The following is a 23,023-nucleotide window of genomic DNA, read 5'->3' as shown; positions in this document are numbered from 1 at the left end:
TGGAAGGCGAGACGTTAGTTCTTCGCCTGTGAAGATGGTTCTTGAGCAACACTCAAGAACGTGCACGTGGAGTGCTCCCGGAGTGCACTCCACGTGCACGTTCCTCCCTAAGAGCCACTGCAAGGATCCTGGGCCTGCTGCGTGGTCCAAGAATCCACGTTGCTTCTGAGGCCAGATCTAGCCACAGCGATTAGGGTTTCTTCGACATGGACTTGGTGGTGGCTGGCCCTCATCTGGTCACAGTCTGAAGACCCACCCCGAAAGGGGCTAAGGTTAGAGACAGCGCCCCTCCCCTCCCACCCTTAGCTCAGCATCCCCACTAAGCACACCCCCTGGGGAGCACAAACGCCCTCTTTCCCGAAGACCCCGGTAGTGACCTGTGGGATTCTGGCTGGGTGTCCGTGACTTACCCTCAAAGAGAACCTGCACGCCTGGGGTCCCAGGACGGCGGGCTTGCCCCTCCCATCGGAAGATGACCTCGTCCTTCTCTTTCAGTCCCGGTGGGTCTTCGGACTGCTGCCGCCGCGCTTTCCTCGGCCTGGGCACGCTGGGTCGGCGGGGTCCCGGCTCGCGTCCCCGTAGGGCGGCCGCGGCGCGGGTGCCGGCGGGACAAGGCGCGAGCGCGCGCTGGGCGCGCGCCCGGCCGGGGCAGCCGCGGGGGAGGAGCGCCCGCCCGCCGCTCGCGCGCCCAACGGACCAGGCTGGGGCCGTGAGGTAACTGTTGCAGCCGGCGGAGCTGGGAGGCGACACCGAGTCTCCAGACCCGAGAGGTGCCCGAGGGAAAAGGAGGCGGCAGCCAAACTGGTCCTGGAGAGAAGCCCCTTCCGCCCCTCTCCTCAGCCAGCATGTCCCGGACTCCGCCGCTCCTGAGTCCGCGCGGTGGGGACCCCGGGCCGTGGCGGCCGGCGCAGCCCTGACGGGTTGCGAGCCAGGGGGCGCCCCGAACGCGGCGCCTGGGGTCTGGGAGCGCGAGTGGCCGCTACAGTACAAGCGGGGTGTGCTGAGTCCCGTGGCCACCCCCGGCCCCAGCCATGAGGAGGGACGAGCGAGACGCCAAAGCCATGCGGTCCCCGCAGCCTCCGGATGGGGCCGGCTCGCCCCCCGAGAGTCTGAGGAACGGCTACGTGAAGAGCTGCGTGAGCCCCTTGCGGCAGGACCCTCCGCGCGGCTTCTTCTTCTACCTCTGCCGCTTCTGCAACGTGGAGCTGCGGCCGCCGCCAGCCTCCCCCCAGCAGCCGCGGCGCGGCTCCCCCTTCTGCCGGGCGCGCCTCTCGCTGGGCGTCCTGGCTGCCTTTGTCCTCGCCCTGCTGCTGGGCGCGGAACCCGAGAGCTGGGCTGCCGGAGCCGCCTGGCTGCGGACGCTGCTGAGCGTGTGTTCGCACAGCCTCAGCCCCCTCTTCAGCATCGCCTGTGCCTTCTTCTTCCTCACCTGCTTCCTCACCCGGACCAAGCGGGGACCCGGCCCGGGCCGGAGCGGCGGCTCCTGCTGGCTGCTGGCGCTGCCCGCCTGCTGTTACCTGGGGGACTTCTTGGTGTGGCAGTGGTGGTCTTGGCCTTGGGGGGATGGCGACGCAGGGTCCGCGGCCCCGCACACGCCCCCGGAGGCGGCGGCGGGCAGGTTGCTGCTGGTGCTGAGCTGCGTAGGGCTGCTGCTGACGCTCGCGCACCCGCTGCGGCTCCGGCACTGCATCCTGGTGCTGCTCCTGGCCAGCTTCGTCTGGTGGGTCTCCTTCACCAGCCTCGGGTCGCTGCCCTCCGCCCTCAGGCCGCTGCTCTCCGGCCTGGTGGGGGGCGCTGGCTGCCTGGTGGCCCTGGGGTTGGATCACTTCTTTCAAATCAGGGAAGCGCCTCTTCATCCTCGGCTGTCCAGTGCCGCCGAAGAAAAAGTGCCTGTGATCCGACCCCGGAGGAGGTCCAGCTGCGTGTCGTTAGGAGAAACTGCAGCCAGTTACTATGGCAGTTGCAAAATATTCAGGAGACCGTCGTTGCCTTGTATTTCGAGAGAACAGGTATGTTAGCTGGAAGGCGAGGTCTGGGACGCGAGCGGGTTCGGGTTTACCGCTTCAGTTTCCGAGTTGAATTCGCTTATTTGAAAGCATGTTAACTTTCAGAATGGAAAAAGGGTGTGTGTGGGCGCGGGGGAGGGGGAGGAAATAATGTTTTATTCTGGAAAGGATTCCTAAAATACAGGAAGCCTTTTAAAAATGCAGAAGCAAGTACCTTTTGTCATTGAATAGAAATCAAATAGCCCGCTAATCACATGGCACTTTTTAAGGACTGTATATGCAATAGATGAGTTCGTAAAAGAATGAGGTGAATCATTTGTGGTTGAATAGATTGACTACTCCCGCTTTTGGCATACTCTGATGTGTGTCTTTTTGGTGCCATTTATCTGTTTGCTGTTATAATGATGCCTACCCAAAGATAACATACAGCCTTTAGAATGAGAGGATACATCTGTGACTTTTAATCAGTGTGGTTTCGTTATTGAAAATCGAGAGGAAAAATCTGAGATTTTATCGTTACAAGACATGAGCTTTGCAAATGAGAGTAATTTAGATGAAAAGACAGCAGTATAGGTGAATATAATATTTTACAGATTAATTCAATGTTCTTTGTATTTGTTGCATAATTAGGAGACTGTTTTAACAGTTTGAACTTTAAACTTGGTAATCCTGGAAAGATGCCAAAAGCATTTCCATTTTTTCACCATAGGTTTACATATTTTTGTTTTTTTTTAAAGGGATTGAAATCATTAGCAAATGAGTTTACATCTTTATATAGTATTGGAAAATCTACCTGTTCTACATCACCAAGAAACTTAATTAGTTACTATTATTGAGCATTTATGAAGTGCAAAACATTTTACACATACTGTCTCAAATCCTCACAAGAACGGTGTTTGGCTGGTGCCATTAACCTCTAGAGATGAGAAATCTAGGCATATAGAGGTAACACAGCTTCACATGTCTAGTTAAGTGGTAGTTCTGGGATTTGATTAGATTTTTGAGTTTTCAGTGCTGTGTTCTGCACGACTAACTGGTAAGTATAGTGGTTTTAAGTAGGAGAGTAAGAGCGTACACCATAGGTTTTCTGAATTTTTGGATTAGTGATATGCTTTACACTGGGAGCCAATATGTTGGAGACAAAAGTTTCTTGTCCTTAATGCATTTGATGCATTCTTGTCTCTTCTTTTCTGTTCTCTTCCTTCACTTCTTGTCTGTCTTCTCTTCGAAATAATCTCCAAGCTACTACATTGGTTTTATGACATGTTGAACACTGATCTGTAATGTTCCAGTGACACAATACTTTGCTTCTTGAATTGGCTTCAGAGGCCACTTCTGTGGTCAACCACTTGAAAAAGTTTTGTTATGCCTTTTGTTTTCTCAGTTTACTACCAGTGATAATAGATAGTACTTTAGGAAAATGTGTGTCAGAAGAAAAATTGTTTTGAGAGGATTTATTATGGAACAAAGTAGTATCAACTATTTTCATAGAATGAATTAATATTTGAATTTTGACTAAATGTGAACAAATTGCATTTTTTAACGCTGGAAAATTGTTTTAGCAGTTTCATCACTTTTGTGGGCAATTTTCCTGAACTTAACAGTTACAGTTTAACATATTTTAATTGTAATTTGTTGGTGCGGTAATTCTGTCTGTCCTCTTGTAAGTGGAAAATTTCTAGGCTTCTTAATCCTAGTGTGGTGCTCTTTCCATCACAGCATAGCGATATATATATGTATATAGCTATACCAGGGAGCTTCAATTATTGTTTATATTAGAGGAAAATACAATTTGTGCTTCTAAAAAGGGTGTATTTTCTTAGTGCAGAAAACCCTTATTCACATTCTACTTTTAATAGGAACATTTTTGCACACTTAAAGTATATGTGAATAGTTCAGGGTTTATACATGCCTACCTAATATTCAGTGTCTACAAAATAATTCTATTTTGACATTACTAGAAAAGGGTATTTTTAACTTAGCAGATACTGTCATAACAAGAATTTTTATTTATGCTTGTTCCAGAAGTCTAACAGTGGATTTGTGCTTTTTGTTTGCATATATATTATGTTAAATATATTGAGAGGAAATCAGTGCTTTTATGGAAGTAAAAGATTAGGAGATTTTCTAATTTTCAAAGTGTTGTATATGACAATGGTAAAAACACTTGCTTGTTTCAGAAAGTGAAGGAAGATGAAAAGATTTTAGATAGGACCTGACATAGGAGAAAATGTCCTGGATTCATAGGCAGAGGACTGAAGAGTCTTGGCCTAACTGTTTAATTTTGGAAAAGTCAGTGAACCTTTCTGAATCTTAGTATCCTGTCAAATTAAGGGATCCTAGTAGATGAATTCTGTAATACCTTCTAATTCTAAAATTAAATTCATTTAGTTTACACTTTTGGTCAGGTAGAAATAAAAATAAAATAAGATGTCACAAACTAGTAATTCTTGAAGTTTTACTTAAATGTTGAATGTTGACCTTGCTAACCTATACTTTCCAAAGTATAATAATAGAAAAAGATGAGCAAATATCCTGTATATTTTGGATAGTACTTTAAAAAAGTATATGGGGGTTCATTTATAGGATGGTAACAAAATTATTACATGTTCATTTCCTTAAGAATTTAAACATTTTTATTAACCTCTTTGAAAGCCACTTAAACTTCTATCAATAGAAATGTTTTTAATTGTAGAATAATAGATTTAAAGTAGTTTTTAACTTTTGGGATGTTATATTACTGTGTTGAAAAATAATGGCATGTTTGTAAAACATTTGATTTTATAATTAGATTTATAATATTTTATTTAAATGCTATATATGTGTCAGTTCAGTTCTTAACTAAGGTTTTTTTTTTTTTTTTTTTTTGGCAAAGCATTTAGAGATTTGAAGCCCAAATCTAGTTACTGTTAATGGTGTTCTGCTTTGGTGGGTTAATGGAAAGAAGCACTGAGTTTGTAGTCTTATCTGCCAAGAATCAGCAGAAACTAATAGGAAGTTTAAAAAAATCAGTCGTCTGCATAGAAGCTTTAATCAGAATTAAACAAGCTACATTTCTATGCCATTTTAATTGCATATTCTACAGTGCAATTTTCAGCTTTTCAATGAGATCACTTTGTGTTTGACTAGGTAAATACAAGGTTTTGAAAGGCATAAGTTAGTGTGTGAGATATTTTTCTATACCTTTAATGCTAAGTGCTTTCTAAATGGTTAGGTAAATATTTAAAAATTCCGTGGCCCTAATGCCCATAAATATTACTTAAAGTGTTAATTTTATTTGAAAAAGGTATACATATGTAGTGTGAGAACTTAAAAAAGAGTTTTTTTTAAAGTGTGATTATTTACTCACCTAAGGAATTTGCAAGGCATAATTCTCTGTTAATTTCTTTAAGAATACTGTAGTATTTGTGAAATTTATTTTATGGCTTCAGTGAGTGAGTGTTTTATTCCAACTTCATGTTACTATTTTGTGGTAAAATATCAGCCTACATAATAATTTTATACTTTATTTTGTAAATATAGTATGTACTCTGCCATGAGCGTTATTTTTCAAAAACACAGATTTGATAGAGTCACTCTGTTTTAAAAATCTCTTATGGCTTTTCATTGTCCACAGGATACTGTTCATGCCCTTGACCCGTGCCTGCAAAGTCCTTCATAATCTGCACTTTGCCATTTTTTGTTTTATTTTTTTAAAAAGCATTTTATTACTAATGGGACACTCCCTCTCCACATACATTCTAGCTATTTGAGGGCTGCTTCTTGTTATTGACATTGTTGTGGATTTTTCTGTTTTGATTTTAACATCTCCACTTGTTGAAATCTCTTTTAAGGAACAAATAAGATTAGGAAGACTTTAGACAGTACACTGATACTCAAATTTATATATAAGCTGAGAACAAAACTCCATTATAGCACAATGGGCCATATTTAAAAATAAAAGTTGAGAAACCATCTGAAGCAGTCCTGATGAGTATTTTCATTATAGTGCATTAGATAGTCACATCTCCATAATTTGTTTTTATACACTTAGTAGAAGGTAACCATAAGTAAAACCATAAAGTTTGTTTTTCATTGTCATCAGACTCTGTCCTCTTCAGTGGCAGGCCCTTCTCTCATTCTTTCTCTTTTGCCTTTCAATTACCAAGTCAGCTTATTTCCCTAGCACATTCTTCTGCCTTCTGTACCCCATTCAAAGCAAAAATTTATACTTGCTGAAAAAGCCTATTTCAGTATAAATGTTGGTATGGATATATAAAATATAGGACAGGTTCAGAGTTTATCTAATCTAATTGAAATCTGCTCATTATATATTGTACAAGGAAAATAAATTGAACTCCAGAGAGATAAAAATACTGGCTGAGGGTTATTCTGTGAGATATTTGGAAAACGGGGACTAGAACCTAGGTCTTTACTCCTAGTCCACTTTTACTTTCTACAAGGAGCATATATATACTTCCCATCATAGCCTTCCAAGGCTGTACTTAATTTTGCCAGGTATCTCCAATTATGTGAAAAAAGGCAGTGTCTCTGGTTAAAGGAGGTAGGCGAGAAGTGAGAGAGAGTCAGTTAAGAGGGACTCTTGAAAATCGCAGTTTATAATGACCTTGATGACAAACTTCTGATACAGTTATTTCAGAGTAATTTGTAAGGATGCAGCTGGTCTCAGACTCATGTACCTACATAACATTTATTTTATATGTTGAAGACAGAGGGGAGGGTCAAAAGGAGAGTAGGAAGAATGGAAGTGAACTGACTATTGCCTGCTTCGCTTAAAGGCATTCAGTTTAAACAAAAGAAACGGAAAAACTGTTAGCTAAACAACATTTTGGAAGAACTGGGTTCTGTCTGTGGGTGGTTCCTGACAGTTTATGACATTGACTTGTTGTTCACTTTGTTATTTACAAGCTGATCTGCACTTATTTAGGTTGTTGTTATAAGCCTGTTCTTAGAACTTGGGGCAGAAGAGTGTATCTACCACTGTTTTTTTTTTCTTTTACAACCAAGAACTTTCCTTCTGGCATTGATTTACCTAGCAGATAACTTTACAGATTTCTCCTCCTCCATCTGCCACAGTACGTTGTTTGGCCACCTCTTCCTTACATTTCATACAACTTGCATTCAGCAATGTTTTGTTTTTTTTTGAGACAGGGTCTCACTCTGTTGCCCAGGCTAGGGTGCAGTGATGTGCAAACTTGCCTCACTGCAAACTCTGCCTTTCAGGCTCAAGTAATCCTCCCACCTCAGCCTCCTGAGTAGGTGGGACTGCAGTGCGTGCCACCATGCCCAGCTAATTTTTGTATCTTTTTTTTTTTTTTTTTTTTTTTTTGGTAGAGAAGGGGTTTCGCTGTGTTGCCCAGGCATGTTTCAAACTTCTGGGCTCTAGCCATCTGCCCACCTTGGCCAAAGATGTCCACATTTGAGAATATGTTACCTTACGTGGCAAAATGGACTTTGGAGATGGGTTTAAGGATTTTGAGATGAAGAGATTATCTAGGATTATCTGAGTGGGTGCAGTGTAATCATGAGGGTCCTTAAAAAGTAGAAGAGAGAGGCAGAAGAGATCAGAGAAGATTTGACAGTGGAAGCAGGGTTGGAGTAATACAGTGTGATACACATCCACCCTCGGGAGGCTGAGGCCGGAGAATGGCTTGAACCCGGGAGGTGGAGTGAGCCGAGATCACTCAACCCATCTTTGCTAGCTTTGGTGATGAAAGAAGGGGACCGTGAGCCAAGGAAAGCAGGCAGCCTCTAAGAAGATGAAAAAGGTAAGGAAGTAGATTTTTTCCCTAGAGCTCCCAGAAAGTATTGAAGCCCCACCAGCACCTTGGTTTAGCTTAGTGAGACCTATATCAGACTTCTGACTTGCAGACCGATAAGATACATTTGTGTTATTTTATGCCTTTGAATTTGCGATAATTTGTTACAGGAGCATATTAGTTTGCTAGGGCTGCCATGACAAAGTACCACAAACTAGGTAGCTTGAACAGCAGAAATGAATTGTCTCACAGTTCTGGAGGCCAGAAGTCCAAGATCAAGTTATCTCCAGGATTGGTTCCTTTTGAAGGCTGTGAGGGAGAATCTGTTCCATGTCTTTCTCCTAGCTTCTGGTGGTTTACTGGCAATCTTTGGCTTGTAGATGCATCACGCTGATCTCATTCTTCATCTTCGCATGGCATTCTCCCTGTATGTTCACATAGTCTTTCCCTGTACCTGTCTTTGTTTCCAAATTTTCTAATTTTCTAAGGTTCCAGGTCATATTGGATTGGGGTCCACCCTGATTAGCCCCGTAGAGACCTTATTTCCTAATAAGATTACATTCTGAGGTACTGAGGATTAGGACTCAACATATTTTTTTGGGGCGATACAATTCAACCCATGTAGGTAGAAACAGAAAACTAAAGCTATCTAAAATTGAATTGTTTTTCAAAATGGATGCTGAATATAAATTGATGCATTTATATTTTTGCTAGCAGTGAGTAAGAATGCCCCTGGATCCCCATTCTTATCAACCAGCGCTTCCTATTTACTGACTTTTAAGTTTGGCTAGTCTAGTGGGTATGAAATGGCATTTCTTTGTGATTGTAATTTGCATTTTTCTAATTTCTAGATTTATATGTATGTTGTGATGTAGAGATTCAATCTCATTTTTTATCCAAATGGATATCCAGTCATGCCAACACACTGTATTGAAAAGTTTATTTATTCTCCATTCATCAGTGCTGCCTCTGTCCTATATCAAATTTCTATATATGTATGACTGTATCTGGGCTCTATTATGTTTGATTTGTTAGTTTATGCATCCTATGTTAATACCACACTATCTTAGTTATAATAGCTTTCTAATAAGACTTTATATCAGTATTGATAGCGTCCATTGATGTGCAAAAGTTTTCATTTTTGATGAAGTTTATCTACTTTTTCTTTTGTTGCCTATGATTTTGGTGTCATATCAAAGAAATCACTGCAAATTCAATGTAATGAAGCTCTCATTCTATGTTTTCTTTGAGGATTTTTATAAAAGTTTTAGTTCTAATATTTAGGTCTTTGATTCATTTTGAGTTAATTTTTGTATACAGTGTAAGGTAATGGTCCAACTTTATTCTTTTGCCTGTGGATATTCCATTTTTCTAAGACCATTTGTTGAAAAACACTGTTCTTTTAATAACCTTTCAACAAATTGTTGGCTTCTTTGTTGAAAATTATTTGACAGTACATGTGAGGATTTATTGCTAGGCTGTCTGTTCTATGTCATAGGTCTATATGTCTGTTTATGTCAGTACCACACTGTTTTGATTATTGTATCTTTTAGTAAGTTTTGAAATCATGAAGTTTGAGACCTCAAACTTTGTTCTTTTTCAAGATTATTTTGGCTATTTGAGTGTCCTTTGAGATTCCATATGAATTTTAGGATGGATTTTTCTGTTTCTGCGAAAAACGTCATTGGGGTTTATTTTTTATTGTGGTAAACACCATAAAATTTACTCCATTCTTTATTTTTAAGTGTACAGTTCAGTAGTGTTAAGTATATTCACAGTGTTGTGAAACAGATCTCCCTATCTTTTCCATCTTGCAGAACTGACACTCTATACTCATTAAATAACAACTACCCTTCTGCTGTCCCCTGGTAATCACCGTTCGACTTTATGTTTCAATGAATTTGACGACTTTAGATACCTCATATAAGTGGAATCATACAGTATTTTTTTGTGACTTGCTTATTTCACTTAGTATAATCATCTTTGGGATTTTGATAGAGATTGCTTTGAATCTATAGATTGCTTTGAGTAACACTGGTATCTTAACAATAATAGGTTTTCTAATCCATGAAAATGGGATATCTTTTGATTTATTTGTATATTAATTTATTTCAGCAATATTTCATAGTTTTCAGTGTGTGAGTCTTTCACCTCCATGGTTAAGTTTATTCCTGAGCATTTTATTCTTTTCAATGCTGTTGCAGATAGAACTGTTTTCTTAATTTCCTTTTTGAATTATTTATAGTATATAACTGTATGCAACTGATTTGTATGTGTTGATTTTTATATACTGCAGCTTTGCTGAATTTGTTTGTTCTAATAGTTTTTTTTTGTGGAATCTTCAGGGTCTTCACTTAGTTTTTGATCCCTAAAATTAGTGCTGCATATGTAGACTGAGAAACCTCATGTAAAAATTTAAATTGGCCTCAAGTTGGCAATGTTCCAAGGCAATGGTTAGAAGCAAATTCAGATTCTCCAAGGCCTCAAATAATTCCTACAGATAAAATCCCAAGGAAATTGAGCAGTGCCTAGTCAAAAATCCACAAATCAGGCAAGGAAACAAGGCACTATGAATAAGAACCTAAGAAAAAGTACACAACAAAAACACATCCACCCTCGGGAGGCTGAGGCAGGAGAATGGCTTGAACCCGGGAGGCAAAGCTTGCAGTGAGCCGAGATCATGCCACTACACTCTAGCCTGGGCGACAGAGCGAGACTCCGTCTCAAAACAAAACAAAAAAACGAACAAAAAAAACACACCCACCAAAGCTTCGGATTATATAAGAAATATAAAAACACGTTTATTATGATGAAAGAAATAAAATAGAAACCTGAAAAAAATGATTGGGGGACAGGTGATTAAAAAAACTGTCACTGGCCGAGTGTGGTGGTTCATGCTTGTAATCCCAGCACTTTGGGAGGCCGAGGTGGGTGGATGGCTTGAATCCAGAAGTTCGAGACCAGCCTGGACAACATGGCAAAACCCTGTCTCTACAAGATACAAAATATTAGCTAGGCATGGTGGCGGATGCCTGTAGTCGCAGCTACCTGGGAGGCTAATGTGGGAGCATCACCTGAGCTGGGGAGGTTGAGGCTGCAGTGAGCTCTGATTGTACCACTGCACTGCTGCCTGAGTGACAGAGTGAGACTCTGTCTCAAGAAAAATCCCCCAAAACCCCAAAACACACACACAAAAAGTCATATAGGTCAGAAGAGTTGGAGAATAAGAAGTAAAGTATAACTTGGACTTAATTGAAGTTCAAAAGGGGGATAATAAAATGGAGAGGAAGAAATATTAGAAAAAAATGGCTGTAAAATAGCATTTTAAAGAACTGATGAGAAATGCCAAGTTTTTGTCCAGAAAGCTCACTGAATCTCAAGCAGAATAAATTAAAAGAAGCCCAAGTATTATTGCAAAATTGCAGAACCTTAAATAAAAAGATAACTACTAAAAGAACTCAGAAAAGATAAATTACCTTCGAAAGAATGAATGGCAGTTTTACTGAAAGGTGACTTATTAGTAGCCACAGTGGAATCCATAAAGCAGTGGAATATCATCCCAACAGGTGCTGAGAGAAAATAACTGTCAAACTAGAAATCAGTGCCCTGCAAAACTATCTCCCTAGGAAAAGTGAAAGCTAAAACAATTTTAGAAAAGGAAAAATTGAGGGAGTTTTTACCACTGAAAGTACATACTCAGGCAGAAGAAATGAATGAGATCAAGAAGGTATACTAGTGATAAATATAGGTAAAACTAAACAAGCACTGATATTATAAGACATTATTAACAATGCTTTCTAAGAGAACAGGCTAGAACTAAAGTGCTAGAAAACAATAGCATTTACATTGGAAAGAAGAAATTAGAAGAGTATGTTAAAAAGTTATATTTCAAGGGGAGGGCTAAGAGTTTGACTTTAAATCTTGTTTATATATACACACACTAGCTGTCTACACACACACACACACACACACACACACAGCTAGTGCAACTGCTGAAAGAGTAGATATTGTGTGAATGGCTTCCAAACAAATAGAGGTGACAAAAGAATTGAGGGAAAAAAGGAGAACAAATAATTAATGTAAGAGAAAAAAGGAGGTCAAAAAAGGAAACCTAGCAAACAGGACAAATACTTAAAGCATGTAAAAAGATGATAGAAATAAATCCAGATACTACCACGAATCACAATAAATATAGAAGCAAAAACTTCGTTAAAAGAATATAAAGATTGTCCACTTGGATTTTCTGACTGTATACTCTTTGCAAACATAAGAATTTATCAAGGTTGAAAGTAAAAAAATGGAAAAAGGACACAAGACACTATAATAAAACTGGTAATGTTAATATCAGAAAAACTGGGAAAACACTTTGCTAGAGAAAAAGATGATCATTATGTAATTATAAAAGACTGAATTCACCAAGAAGATAAAATTTAAAATCTAGATACCTAATAACATAAATGTCTACGTCTGTATATATACATACACATATAGACACACACATATAATTGATAACTATTTCCAAATTCACCTACAGTAAGTAGAAAGCATTCATTTTGTATATTTTATTTATACCTTTAATTCATTCCTATCACATTAATATACTTTTCTTATACTGTCTTAATTACCTTTCAGTTATTAGCCCCCTTTTTTGAGCATCTCAGTGTGCTAGGTGCTGTGGGGGAAATATAAAGATCAATAAGATATGGTTCTATCCCTAGGGAGTTTATATCTAGTAGACTCAGATGTGTAGACTAGCTCACTGTGAGACACAATTGTATAATTGCTGTGTTCCAGTCGAGCACCTCGTTGTGGAAGGCAAATAGTGATCAGTTTTTCGGGGGAGTGTATTGGAAGTCTTCATAGAGGAGGCATTTGAAGGACATATTATATAAAACTTGATTAAGTAGAGACAGGCGTTGAGACTGGTAAACCATGTGATGGTAAAATTCATGACATTGTTGTGGAAATCAGAATGGAAAGCTACTAAAGTGAGGAGTGTGGAGTTAGTGTGGGAATGTTACTGGAAAAGACTGGAAGATTGGTTGAGAGTAATGTATGGAAGACATTGAATGCCATCCTAAACTTTTTGATTTATTCAGTGGAAGAGGAGGCATTTGAAGGACATATTATATAAGACTTGATTAAGTAGAGACAGGCGTTGAGACTGGTAAACCATGTAACGGTAAAATTCATGACATTGTTGTGGAAATCAGAGTGGAAAGCTACTAAAGTGAGGAGTGTGGAGTTAGTGTGGGAATGTTACTGGAAAAGACTGGAAGATTGGTTGAGAGTAATGTATGGAAGACATTGAATGCCATCCTAAACTTTTAAATTTATTCAGTGGAAGATGTTGGAAGCTTTTCAGAAGAGAAGAGACATTTTCTTTATTTAGTTTAGAGAGATTATTGACAATGGGAAAAGTAGATTAGAGAATGAAAATATTGGGAGCAGGGAGCCCGTTATAATCATTTATGTGAGAGACTGAGAACAGTGGGAGTGGAAAAGCCCTGGTGATTGGAAAAAAGGAGGTATGAAGATGCTTAAAGTCTTAGTGACTGAAAATTTAGTGGTGTCATCAGCTAATGTAGGGAACATTGGAAGATGAGCTGGTTTGGGAGAAATACTAAAGAGCTTGACTATTGATTAATGCATGTTCCAGTTTTCACATGTGAATGGTTGATACCTCTTTTACATCTCTAAATGGGATGTAAACTCCCTGAGTGTAAGAACTAAGCATTTCTGTTTTGTATTTATCATTTACATTTTGGAGTTCACAATGGATATCTGTTATTATATTTATACTTATTGTCATTTCTTATAATGTTTCCATGTTAACCTTGAGTGAAGAAAAGAACTGTGGGTGGAGATGAATCCCAATTTCCTACTGTCTTTGGTATTTTCATTAATAGCTATTGCACAGTGGTGAAGTTAGACTGCTTGAGTTTAAATGTCATCTCTGCCACTTACAGAATGTTGGACAAGTTGTTTAACTTCTCTGTACCCCTGTTTCTCTGTGTATAAATTAGGGGTAATAACAGTATCTATCTTATTGATGTGAAATAGATGTGATATGAAATGTTGTGAGGATTAATAACCTGTAAGTTCTTGGAACAGTGTCTGGCACCTGGCAAGTTTTCAACAGGTTAGTTGTTATGGCTGTTATTATTAATAGTTGAAATTCTCATCCTTGAATTATTTAATAGTTTATGCCAAGGTTCTCTAAATCAATGGTAAAACTAATTGAAATTTAGATCTATGAGACAATCCTTTTTTATTGACTCGATACTTCTCTTGGAACTGGTATTAAGCAAAAAAGCAAATCCTTTCCATAAGGGATTATATAGGGGAAATTCTTTCAACAGTGGTCAGTATTTAGGACAACAAAGAAAAGATACAAGGAGTAATTTAAAAAGTGATTAAAAGGGGGGTAATTTGGATTTATTTTCTTTTAAAGCTTCAGAGTTAAAGATTAAGAACCTTTGGTCTTCCAGAAGAAAAATGTGTCAGCTGCTACAAGTCATAATTTAGTGTCCCATAAGCTTTTTGTTCCAGTTTGTCACTTTGTAGTTGGGAGTACACTGGGAAGTCAAACAAATGTCTTTACCCATAATTCTTCCTTCACAGTTCACTGTCTGTTAAGCATGTTGATAACTATGCAGCACCTCCCCAGGAATGGTAAGAGGGAGATAAGAGATACGGAAACAGAAAGAAGAGAAACTGTATGTAAAAAAGTGACTCTTCCAACCCTCTTTGTCACTCCAGTCAGTATTAGTCACTTTACTGCTTCAGTGTAACACTTTGTTCCACTTTTCAGAAAAAGTCTCCTGAAGAGCTTCTACCAGTTAGATAGTAATAGTTCAAAGCAGACAAAAATAAATATGGATAGGAATTTTTACCAATATATGGGAAAATATTTTTCTTTACGGGAAAATACTTACATACACATTACTAAATATCAGTGTTTATCATTATGTAAGTCATTTTTTGTTTGTTTTTGTTGTAAAAATAAGCACCATCTACAAATAACTTTAATACCTGAAAATTCATTTCTTCAGCATTACTGGGCATTCTGCTAGGAGCTATAAAGGCTATGAAAAAGAATCACATAATGTCATTATTCTTAGGAGTTTAATGTAAGATAAAAAGTGAAGATTTTATTTTAAATAATAAAAAAGGCAGTGCAATTAATATTGTAGTGTTTGAGAGGTCTCAAAAAATAACCCCCAAATTCCCTGCCCAAATTTTGAGAAGAGAGTGACAGATGAGATATCAGAATACGACCTGTATTCCTGATAAAGCTGTTATTGGAAGGCATGGCTTATATCAGTAGATAGTTTTGCTTTCTAATACCGAACCCCAGAGTTAAACAGACTTCCCTGGACATTAGCAGAATAGGACCAGGAACATCTTCCCTGTTTGCCTGGAGAGCCTATCCATGGAGAAGCATTGGAGAACTTCTGCTTCCATCTAGTGGGTAGGCTTCCAAGAGCAAAAAAAGGGGTAGGTAGAATTATGCTTACATGATTCTTTAGTCTAAACTTACCAGTCAGGTAAGTCACTATCCTCCTTCTAGGGGATAAATAAGTGAAAGGGTAGAGAGAGTCCAAAAATATTTAGCAACAGTTCTTCCTCATAGAAGCCATAGGATTGAGAAAAAGGCATTGCCTCTCTCAACACGATAATAGAAAAAGCTATTTGAAATTCTGACATCTTTTAGACAACACATATTTTAATTTTTGCTTGTCGCCTTTCTTTTTTTTTTGAGATGGAGTCCTGCTCTTGTCGCCCAGGCTGGAGTGCAATGGCACTATCTCGGCTCACTGCAACCTCCGCCTCCTGGGTTCAAGGATTCTCCTGCCTCACCCTCCCAAGTAGCTGGGATTACAGGCATGCGCCAACACTCCCAGCTAATTTTTGTATTTTTAGTAGAGACGGGGGTTTTGCCATGTTGGCCAGGCTGGTCCTGAACTCTTGATCTCGTGATCCGCCCGCCTCGGCCTCCCAAAGTGCTGGGATTACAGGCATGAGCCCCCGCGCCAGATGTCACCTTTCTTGTAACTATAGTGTCTATATAGTTGCATGGAATGTACATAATTTAAAAACTGAGCCTAGATTCTGCCTTTGTTCATTTATTTCTTTCTCTCTCGACAAAATTGAGTCACTTATTTCTGTGCATTTATTGTTGCACTTAATATTCTCTATCATATTTGGGTTGATAGGCCTTTCCTGTCTCTACATTTTATGTCCTTTAAATTCAGGGACGGTATCTTATTTATTTATGTGACCTTGGTGCTTGGCATATATCAAATAGTTTATTGAGTTGAATTATTGGATTAAATACTTTTTTTTATCACTTCACAGGACATTTTTTTCCTAGTTGATACATAATACTCATAATTTCATCACTGAAAGTAACTTGGAGAACAGGATGCCTAAGGAATAAGTTCTTGATGTCACAAAACCCAGCAAAAATCTTCTTCAGCAGGGGAAGCTTACTTAGGTGAATGCCTCAGTTTATGGGTGAAGCTTGGAAGAATGTTGCAAGTTGGGAGAATGGAAACTAATGCAGGATATTGTGTGCAGGAGTTGCCTCTAAAAAAAAGGAGGAGCATGGAATGATAATTTGAAGTGAGATCATAGTGATGCAGTAGGGTTATAAACAGTTTTGACATTTCTTTTTCAGATATGGCTTGCAGAGTTAAAAATTCCTAGATGTTTGAATGGTTCTCAGTTAACAAGTGTTGATAGAACATTTTCAGTGCTTAGACTGCACTTTTGATTTCTAGGGAGAACTTCATTTTTAACATAAATTTACTAATTTTAATAGTTCACCAAGGAAGAAGATGGTAGTAAAATACTAGTCATAATTATTTAGCAAACTCTGGAAATGTGATTTTTAAAAAAAACTTTTCTTTAAGTTCAGGGGTACACGTGCAGGTTTGCAAAGGTAAACTTGTGTCATGGGAGTTTGTTGTACAGATTATTTCACCACCCAGGTATTAAGCCTAGTACCCATTAGTTATTTTTCCTCATCCTGTCCCTCCTCCCACTCTGGTAGGCCCCAGTGTGTGCTCTTCCTCCCTACGTGGTCATGTGTTCTCATCAAGTACATTTTTGTCAGGTAACTGAAGTTTATCTTTTTACAAGTAATATCTTTTTAATTTAAACACATTTTTGCTGTGACTATTTCTATTATGTTTACCCCTATTTCTGCTTACCCTGAATAGATCTTGATGAAAATAATATATATCTCTGATAAGTAAGGGTTGTCATTTTAAAAATTAGTAAACATGTATTTGACAAAATTATTAGCAAGCACTGCAGAAGCAGTTCATACAATCTGTTTGGTAAACTGAATGATCTCCCAGTTCTGTGTTCCCCCAAATAGTTCACCCACACATTCCATAAAAGGTTCTCTTTAGGCAGATGCAACAATACCCTGAAGCCATAATTGTTAGCTTTATAGTCAGCATTAGGCAATTAAAATCCTCCAAAATTAATTCCAGACTTGACTGTAACCCTAAGAGCCATTCTGGAAGACAGAGGAAGTAGAGTTTATGAGATCTTATGCCCTGTTTATAAGGGAGGGGAATATCCCCAAAATATTTAGGAGAGTTCACACATACTGAATGCCACTAATTTCAATGACAAGAGCCTATTTCTAATATTCCTTATATTATTGCTTCTAATATTCTTTTTTTTTTTTTTTTTTTTTTGAGGTGGGGTCTTGCCCTGTTGCCCAGGCTGGAGTGCAATGGCGTAATCTCGGCTCCCTGCAACCTCTGCCTCGCAGGCTCAGGCGATCCTCCCACTTCAGCCTCTGGAGTAGCTGGGGCTACAGGCACGTGCTGCCATTCCTGGCTTTTTTTTTTTTTTGTATTTTGTAGAGATGAGGTTTTGCCATGTTGCCCACGCTGGTCTTGAACTCCTGAGCTCTAGTCATCTGCCCGCCTTGGCCTCCCAGAGTGCTGGGATTGCAGGCATGAGCCACTATGCCTGGCCCCTTCTAATATTCGAATACTAGTATATTCCTTATATTATTCTTTCTAATATTTCTTATATTTCTAATATGCCTTACATTAGTCTTTAGGGCTAATAGGAATAGCTTCTGAAGTGCTTATAATAGCTGCTTTGGGAGTGTGGCCTTTCTGATTAAATGCTAGCTGATCATCCTTAGAATATAAATTCTTGTTAAATAACATATTTACATTTAAATAGCAAGAAAGGAGAATGTAAGCATCCTGAAGGTAAGAATTTTTGTCTGTTTTGACACTTCTCAAAAGAAGACATTTATGCAGCCAAAAAAAACATGAAAAAATGCTCATCATCACTGGCCATCAGAGAAATGCAAATCAAAACCACAATGAGAAACCATCTCACACCAGTTAGAATGGCGATCATTAAAAAGTCAGGAAACAACGGGTGCTGGAGAGGATGTGGAGAAGTAGGAACACTTTTACACTGTTGGTAGGACTGTAAACTAGTTCAACCATTGTGGAAATCGGTGTGGCAATTCCTCGCGGATCTAGAACTAGAAATACCACTTGACCTAGCCATCCCATTACTGGGTATATACCCAAAGGATTATAAATCATGCCGCTACAAAGACACATGCACACGTATGTTTGTTGCGGCACTTTTCACAATAGCAAAGACTTGGAACCAAGCCAAATGTCCAACAATGATAGACTGGATTAAGAAAATGTGGCACATATACAGCATGGAATACTATGCAGCCATAAAAAATTATGAGTTCATGTCCTTCGTAGGGATATGGATGAAGCTGGAAACCATCATTCTCAGCAAACTATTGCAAGGACAGAAAACCAAACACTGCATGTTCTCACTCATAGGTGGGAATTGAGCAATGAGAACACATGGACATAGGAAGGGGAACATCACACATTGAGGACTGTTGTGGGGTTGGGGGAGGGGGGAGGGATAGCATTAGGAGATATACCTAATGCTAAATGACGAGTTAATGGGTGCAGCACACCAACCTGGCACATATATACATATGTAACAAACTTGCACGTTGTGCACATGTACCCTAAAAGTATAATAATAATAATAATAATAAAAGAATTTTTGTCTGTTTTGTTCACTGCCATGTCCAAAATAATGCCTGGCCAATAGTAAGAGCTCAAATAGCTATTGAATGGGTAAATATCACACTGACTTTGCTGAAGTATTTAAATAAGTTTCAGACATTAGAAAAAGAAATACATTTTGGCCAAAAGCTTAATTAATGCAAGAGTAAAACAAAAAAGATTTGAAGCATACAATCCTATTTCAGGGGGCTCAAGAGTTTAAAAGAAAGAAAGGGGGAGACATCTAGGTAAGAGGACACGCATGCTAGCTTTCCAATATTGGACATTATCTACTTTTTCTGAGACAGTATCGATCCTTTGACCATGACACATCTTTTTGTAACAGAGTCCTACTTAAGCTCAACATTTAATTGGTACTTAGAGCCAAGAAATACATGTGGGCCTACATTTTTTTGCATATATTTTGTGTTAAAGCCTCTGTACAATCTAAGGACACTTGATTCTTTTTTTTATTTTATTTTATTTTTTTTTATTTTTATTTTTTTATTTTTTTTTCTTTTATTATTATTATTATTATTATTATACTTTAGGTTTTATGGTACATGTGCGCAATGTGCAGGTAAGTTACATATGTATACATGTGCCATGCTGATGCGCTGCACCCACCAACTCGTCATCTCGCATTAGGTATATCTCCCAATGCTATCCCTCCCCTCTCCCCCCACCCCACAACAGTCCCCAGAGTGTGATGTTCCCCTTCCTGTGTCCATGTGTTCTCATTGTTCAATTCCCACCTATGAGTGAGAATATGCGGTGTTTGGTTTTTTGTTCTTGCGATAGTTTACTGAGAATGATGATTTCCAATTTCATCCATGTCCCTACAAAGGACGTGAACTCATCATTTTTTATGGCTGCATAGTATTCCATGGTGTATATGTGCCACATTTTCTTAATCCAGTCTATCATTGTTGGACATTTGGGTTGGTTCCAAGTCTTTGCTATTGTGAATAATGCCGCAATAAACATACGTGTGCATGTGTCTTTATAGCAGCATGATTTATAGTCCTTTGGGTATATACCCAGTAATGGGATGGCTGGGTCGTAATGGAATTTGTAGTTCTAGATCCCTGAGGAATCGCCACACTGACTTCCACAAGGGTTGAACTAGTTTACAGTCCCACCAACAGTGTAAAAGTGTTCCTATTTCTCCACATCCTCTCCAGCACCTGTTGTTTCCTGACTTTTTAATGATTGCCATTCTAACTGGTGTGAGATGGTATCTCATTGTGGTTTTGATTTGCATTTCTCTGATGGCCAATGATGGTGAGCATTTTTTCATGTGATTTTTGGCTGCATAAATGTCTTCTTTTGAGAAGTGTCTGTTCATGTCCTTCGCCCACTTTTTGATGGGGTTGTTTGTTTTTTTCTTGTAAATTTGTTGGAGTTCATTGTAGATTCTGGATATTAGCCCTTTGTCAGATGAGTAGGTTGCAAAAATTTTCTCCCATTTTGTAGGTTGCCTGTTCACTCTGATGGTAGTTTCTTTTGCTGTGCAGAAGCTCTTGAGTTTAATTAGATCCCATTTGTCAATTTTGGCTTTTGTTGCCATTGCTTTTGGTGTTTTAGACATGAAGTCCTTGCCCATGCCTATGTCCTGAATGGTAATGCCTAGGTTTTCTTCTAGGGTTTTTATGGTTTTAGGTCTAACATTTAAGTCTTTAATCCATCTTGAATTGATTTTTGTATAAGGTGTAAGGAAGGGATCCAGTTTCAGCTTTCTACATATGGCTAGCCAGTTTTCCCAGCACCATTTATTAAATAGGGAATCCTTTCCCCATTTCTTGTTTTTGTCAGGTTTGTCAAAGATCAGATACTTGTAGATATGTGGCATTATTTCTGACGGCTCTGTTCTGTTCCATTGATCTATATCTCTGTTTTGGTACCAGTACCATGCTGTTTTGGTTACTGTAGCCTTGTAGTATAGTTTGAAGTCAGGTAGTGTGATGCCTCCAGCTTTGTTCTTTTGGCTTAGGATTGACTTGGCGATGCGGGCTCTTTTTTGGTTCCATATGAACTTTAGAGTAGTTTTTTCCAATTCTGTGAAGAAAGTCATTGGTAGCTTGATGGGGATGGCATTGAATCTGTAAATTACCTTGGGAAGGATGGCCATTTTCATGATATTGATTCTTCCTACCCATGAGCATGGAATGTTCTTCCATTTGTTTGTATCCTCTTTTATTTCCTTGAGCAGTGGTTTGTAGTTCTCCTTGAAGAGGTCTTTCACATCCCTTGTAAGTTGGATTCCTAGGTATTTTATTCTCTTTGAAGCAATTGTGAATGGGAGTTCACTCATGATTTGGCTCTCTGTTTGTCTGTTATTGATGTATAAGAATGCTTGTGATTTTTGCACATTGATTTTGTATCCTGAGACTTTGCTGAAGTTGCTTATCAGCTTAAGGAGATTTTGGGCTGAGACAATGGGGTTTTCTAGATATACTATCATGTCATCTGCAAACAGGGACAATTTGACTTCCTCTTTTCCTAATTGAATACCCTTGATTTCCTTCTCCTGCCTAATTGCCCTGGCCAGAACTTCCAACACTATGTTGAATAGAAGTGGTGAGAGAGGGCATCCCTGTCTTGTGCCAGTTTTCAAAGGGAATGCTTCCAGTTTTTGCCCATTCAGTATGATATTGGCTGTGGGTTTGTCATAAATAGCTCTTATTATTTTGAGATACGTCCCATCAATTCCTAATTTATTGAGAGTTTTTAGCATGAAGGGTTGTTGAATTTTGTCAAAGGCCTTTTCTGCATCTATTGAGATAATCATGTGGTTTTTGTCTTTCGTTCTGTTTATATGCTGGATTACATTTATTGATTTGCGTATATTGAACCAGCCTTGCATCCCAGGGATGAAGCCCACTTGATCATGGTGGATAAGCTTTTTGATGTGCTGCTGGATTCTGTTTGCCAGTATTTTATTGAGGATTTTTGCATCAATGTTCATCAAGGATATTGGTCTAAAATTCTCTTTTTTTGTTGTGTCTCTGCCAGGCTTTGGTATCAGGATGATGCTGGCCTCATAAAATGAGTTAGGGAGGATTCCCTCTTTTTCTATTGATTGGAATAGTTTCAGAAGGAATGGTACCAGCTCCTCCTTGTACCTCTGGTAGAATTCGGCTGTGAACCCATCTGGTCCTGGACTTTTTTTGGTTGGTAAGCTATTGATTATTGCCACAATTTCAGCTCCTGTTATTGGTCTATTCAGAGATTCGACTTCTTCCTGGTTTAGTCTTGGGAGGGTGTATGTGTTGAGGAATTTATCCATTTCTTCCAGATTTTCTAGTTTATTTGCATAGAGGTGTTTTTAATATTCTCTGATGGTAGTTTGTATTTCTGTGGGATCGGTGGTGATATCCCCTTTATCATTTTTTATTGCATCTATTTGATTCTTCTCTCTTTTTTTCTTTATTAATCTTGCTAGCGGTCTATCAATTTTGTTGATCCTTTCAAAAAACCAGCTCCTGGATTCATTGATTTTTTGAAGGGTTTTTTGTGTCTCTATTTCCTTCAGTTCTGCTCTGATTTTAGTTATTTCTTGCCTTCTGCTAGCTTTTGAATGTGTTTGCTCTTGCTTTTCTAGTTCTTTTAATTGTGATGTTAGGGTGTCAATTTTGGATCTTTCCTGCTTTCTCTTGTGGGCATTTAGTGCTATAAATTTCCCTCTACACACTGCTTTGAATGCATCCCAGAGATTCTGGTATGTTGTGTCTTGGTTCTCGTTGGTTTCAAAGAACATCTTTATTTCTGCCTTCATTTCGTTATGTACCCAGTAGTCATTCAGGAGCAGGTTGTTCAGTTTCCACGTAGTTGAGCGGTTTTGAGTGAGATTCTTAATCCTGAGTTCTAGCTTGATTGCACTGTGATCTGAGAGACAGTTTGTTACAATTTCTGTTCTTTTACATTTATTGAGGAGAGCTTTACTTCCAAGTATATGGTCAATTTTGGAATAGGTGTGGTGTGGTGCTGAAAAAAATGTATATTCTGTTGATTTGGGGTGGAGAGTTCTGTAGATGTCTATTAGGTCCGCTTGGTGCAGAGCTGAGTTCAATTCCTGGGTATCCTTGTTGACTTTCTGTCTCGTTGATCTGTCTAATGTTGATAGTGGGGTGTTAAAGTCTCCCATTATTAATGTGTGGGAGTCTAA

At 39.0% G+C, this 23,023-nt stretch overlaps 1 protein-coding gene across 3 annotated transcripts in view; it reads left to right on the top strand.

Annotated features, from left to right (window-relative positions):
* Window positions 1-647: 647 nt before the first annotated feature.
* Window positions 648-23,023, top strand: part of PDE3B (phosphodiesterase 3B) — a 214,953-nt gene continuing 192,577 nt past the window's right edge. For all 3 annotated transcript variants that reach the window (XM_054525931.1, XM_009246590.3, XM_054525932.1), the window contains exon 1: window positions 648-2,009. In XM_054525931.1, coding sequence (XP_054381906.1) covers window positions 1,032-2,009 — 978 coding nt within the window. In that variant the 5' untranslated portion in view covers window positions 648-1,031. The remainder of the gene's footprint in view (window positions 2,010-23,023) is intronic.

The sequence above is a fragment of the Pongo abelii genome, chromosome 9 (assembly GCF_028885655.2).
Source record: "Pongo abelii isolate AG06213 chromosome 9, NHGRI_mPonAbe1-v2.0_pri, whole genome shotgun sequence".
Classification (NCBI taxonomy): Eukaryota; Metazoa; Chordata; class Mammalia; order Primates; family Hominidae; genus Pongo; species Pongo abelii.
This window is presented reverse-complemented; position numbering and strand designations above follow the sequence as displayed.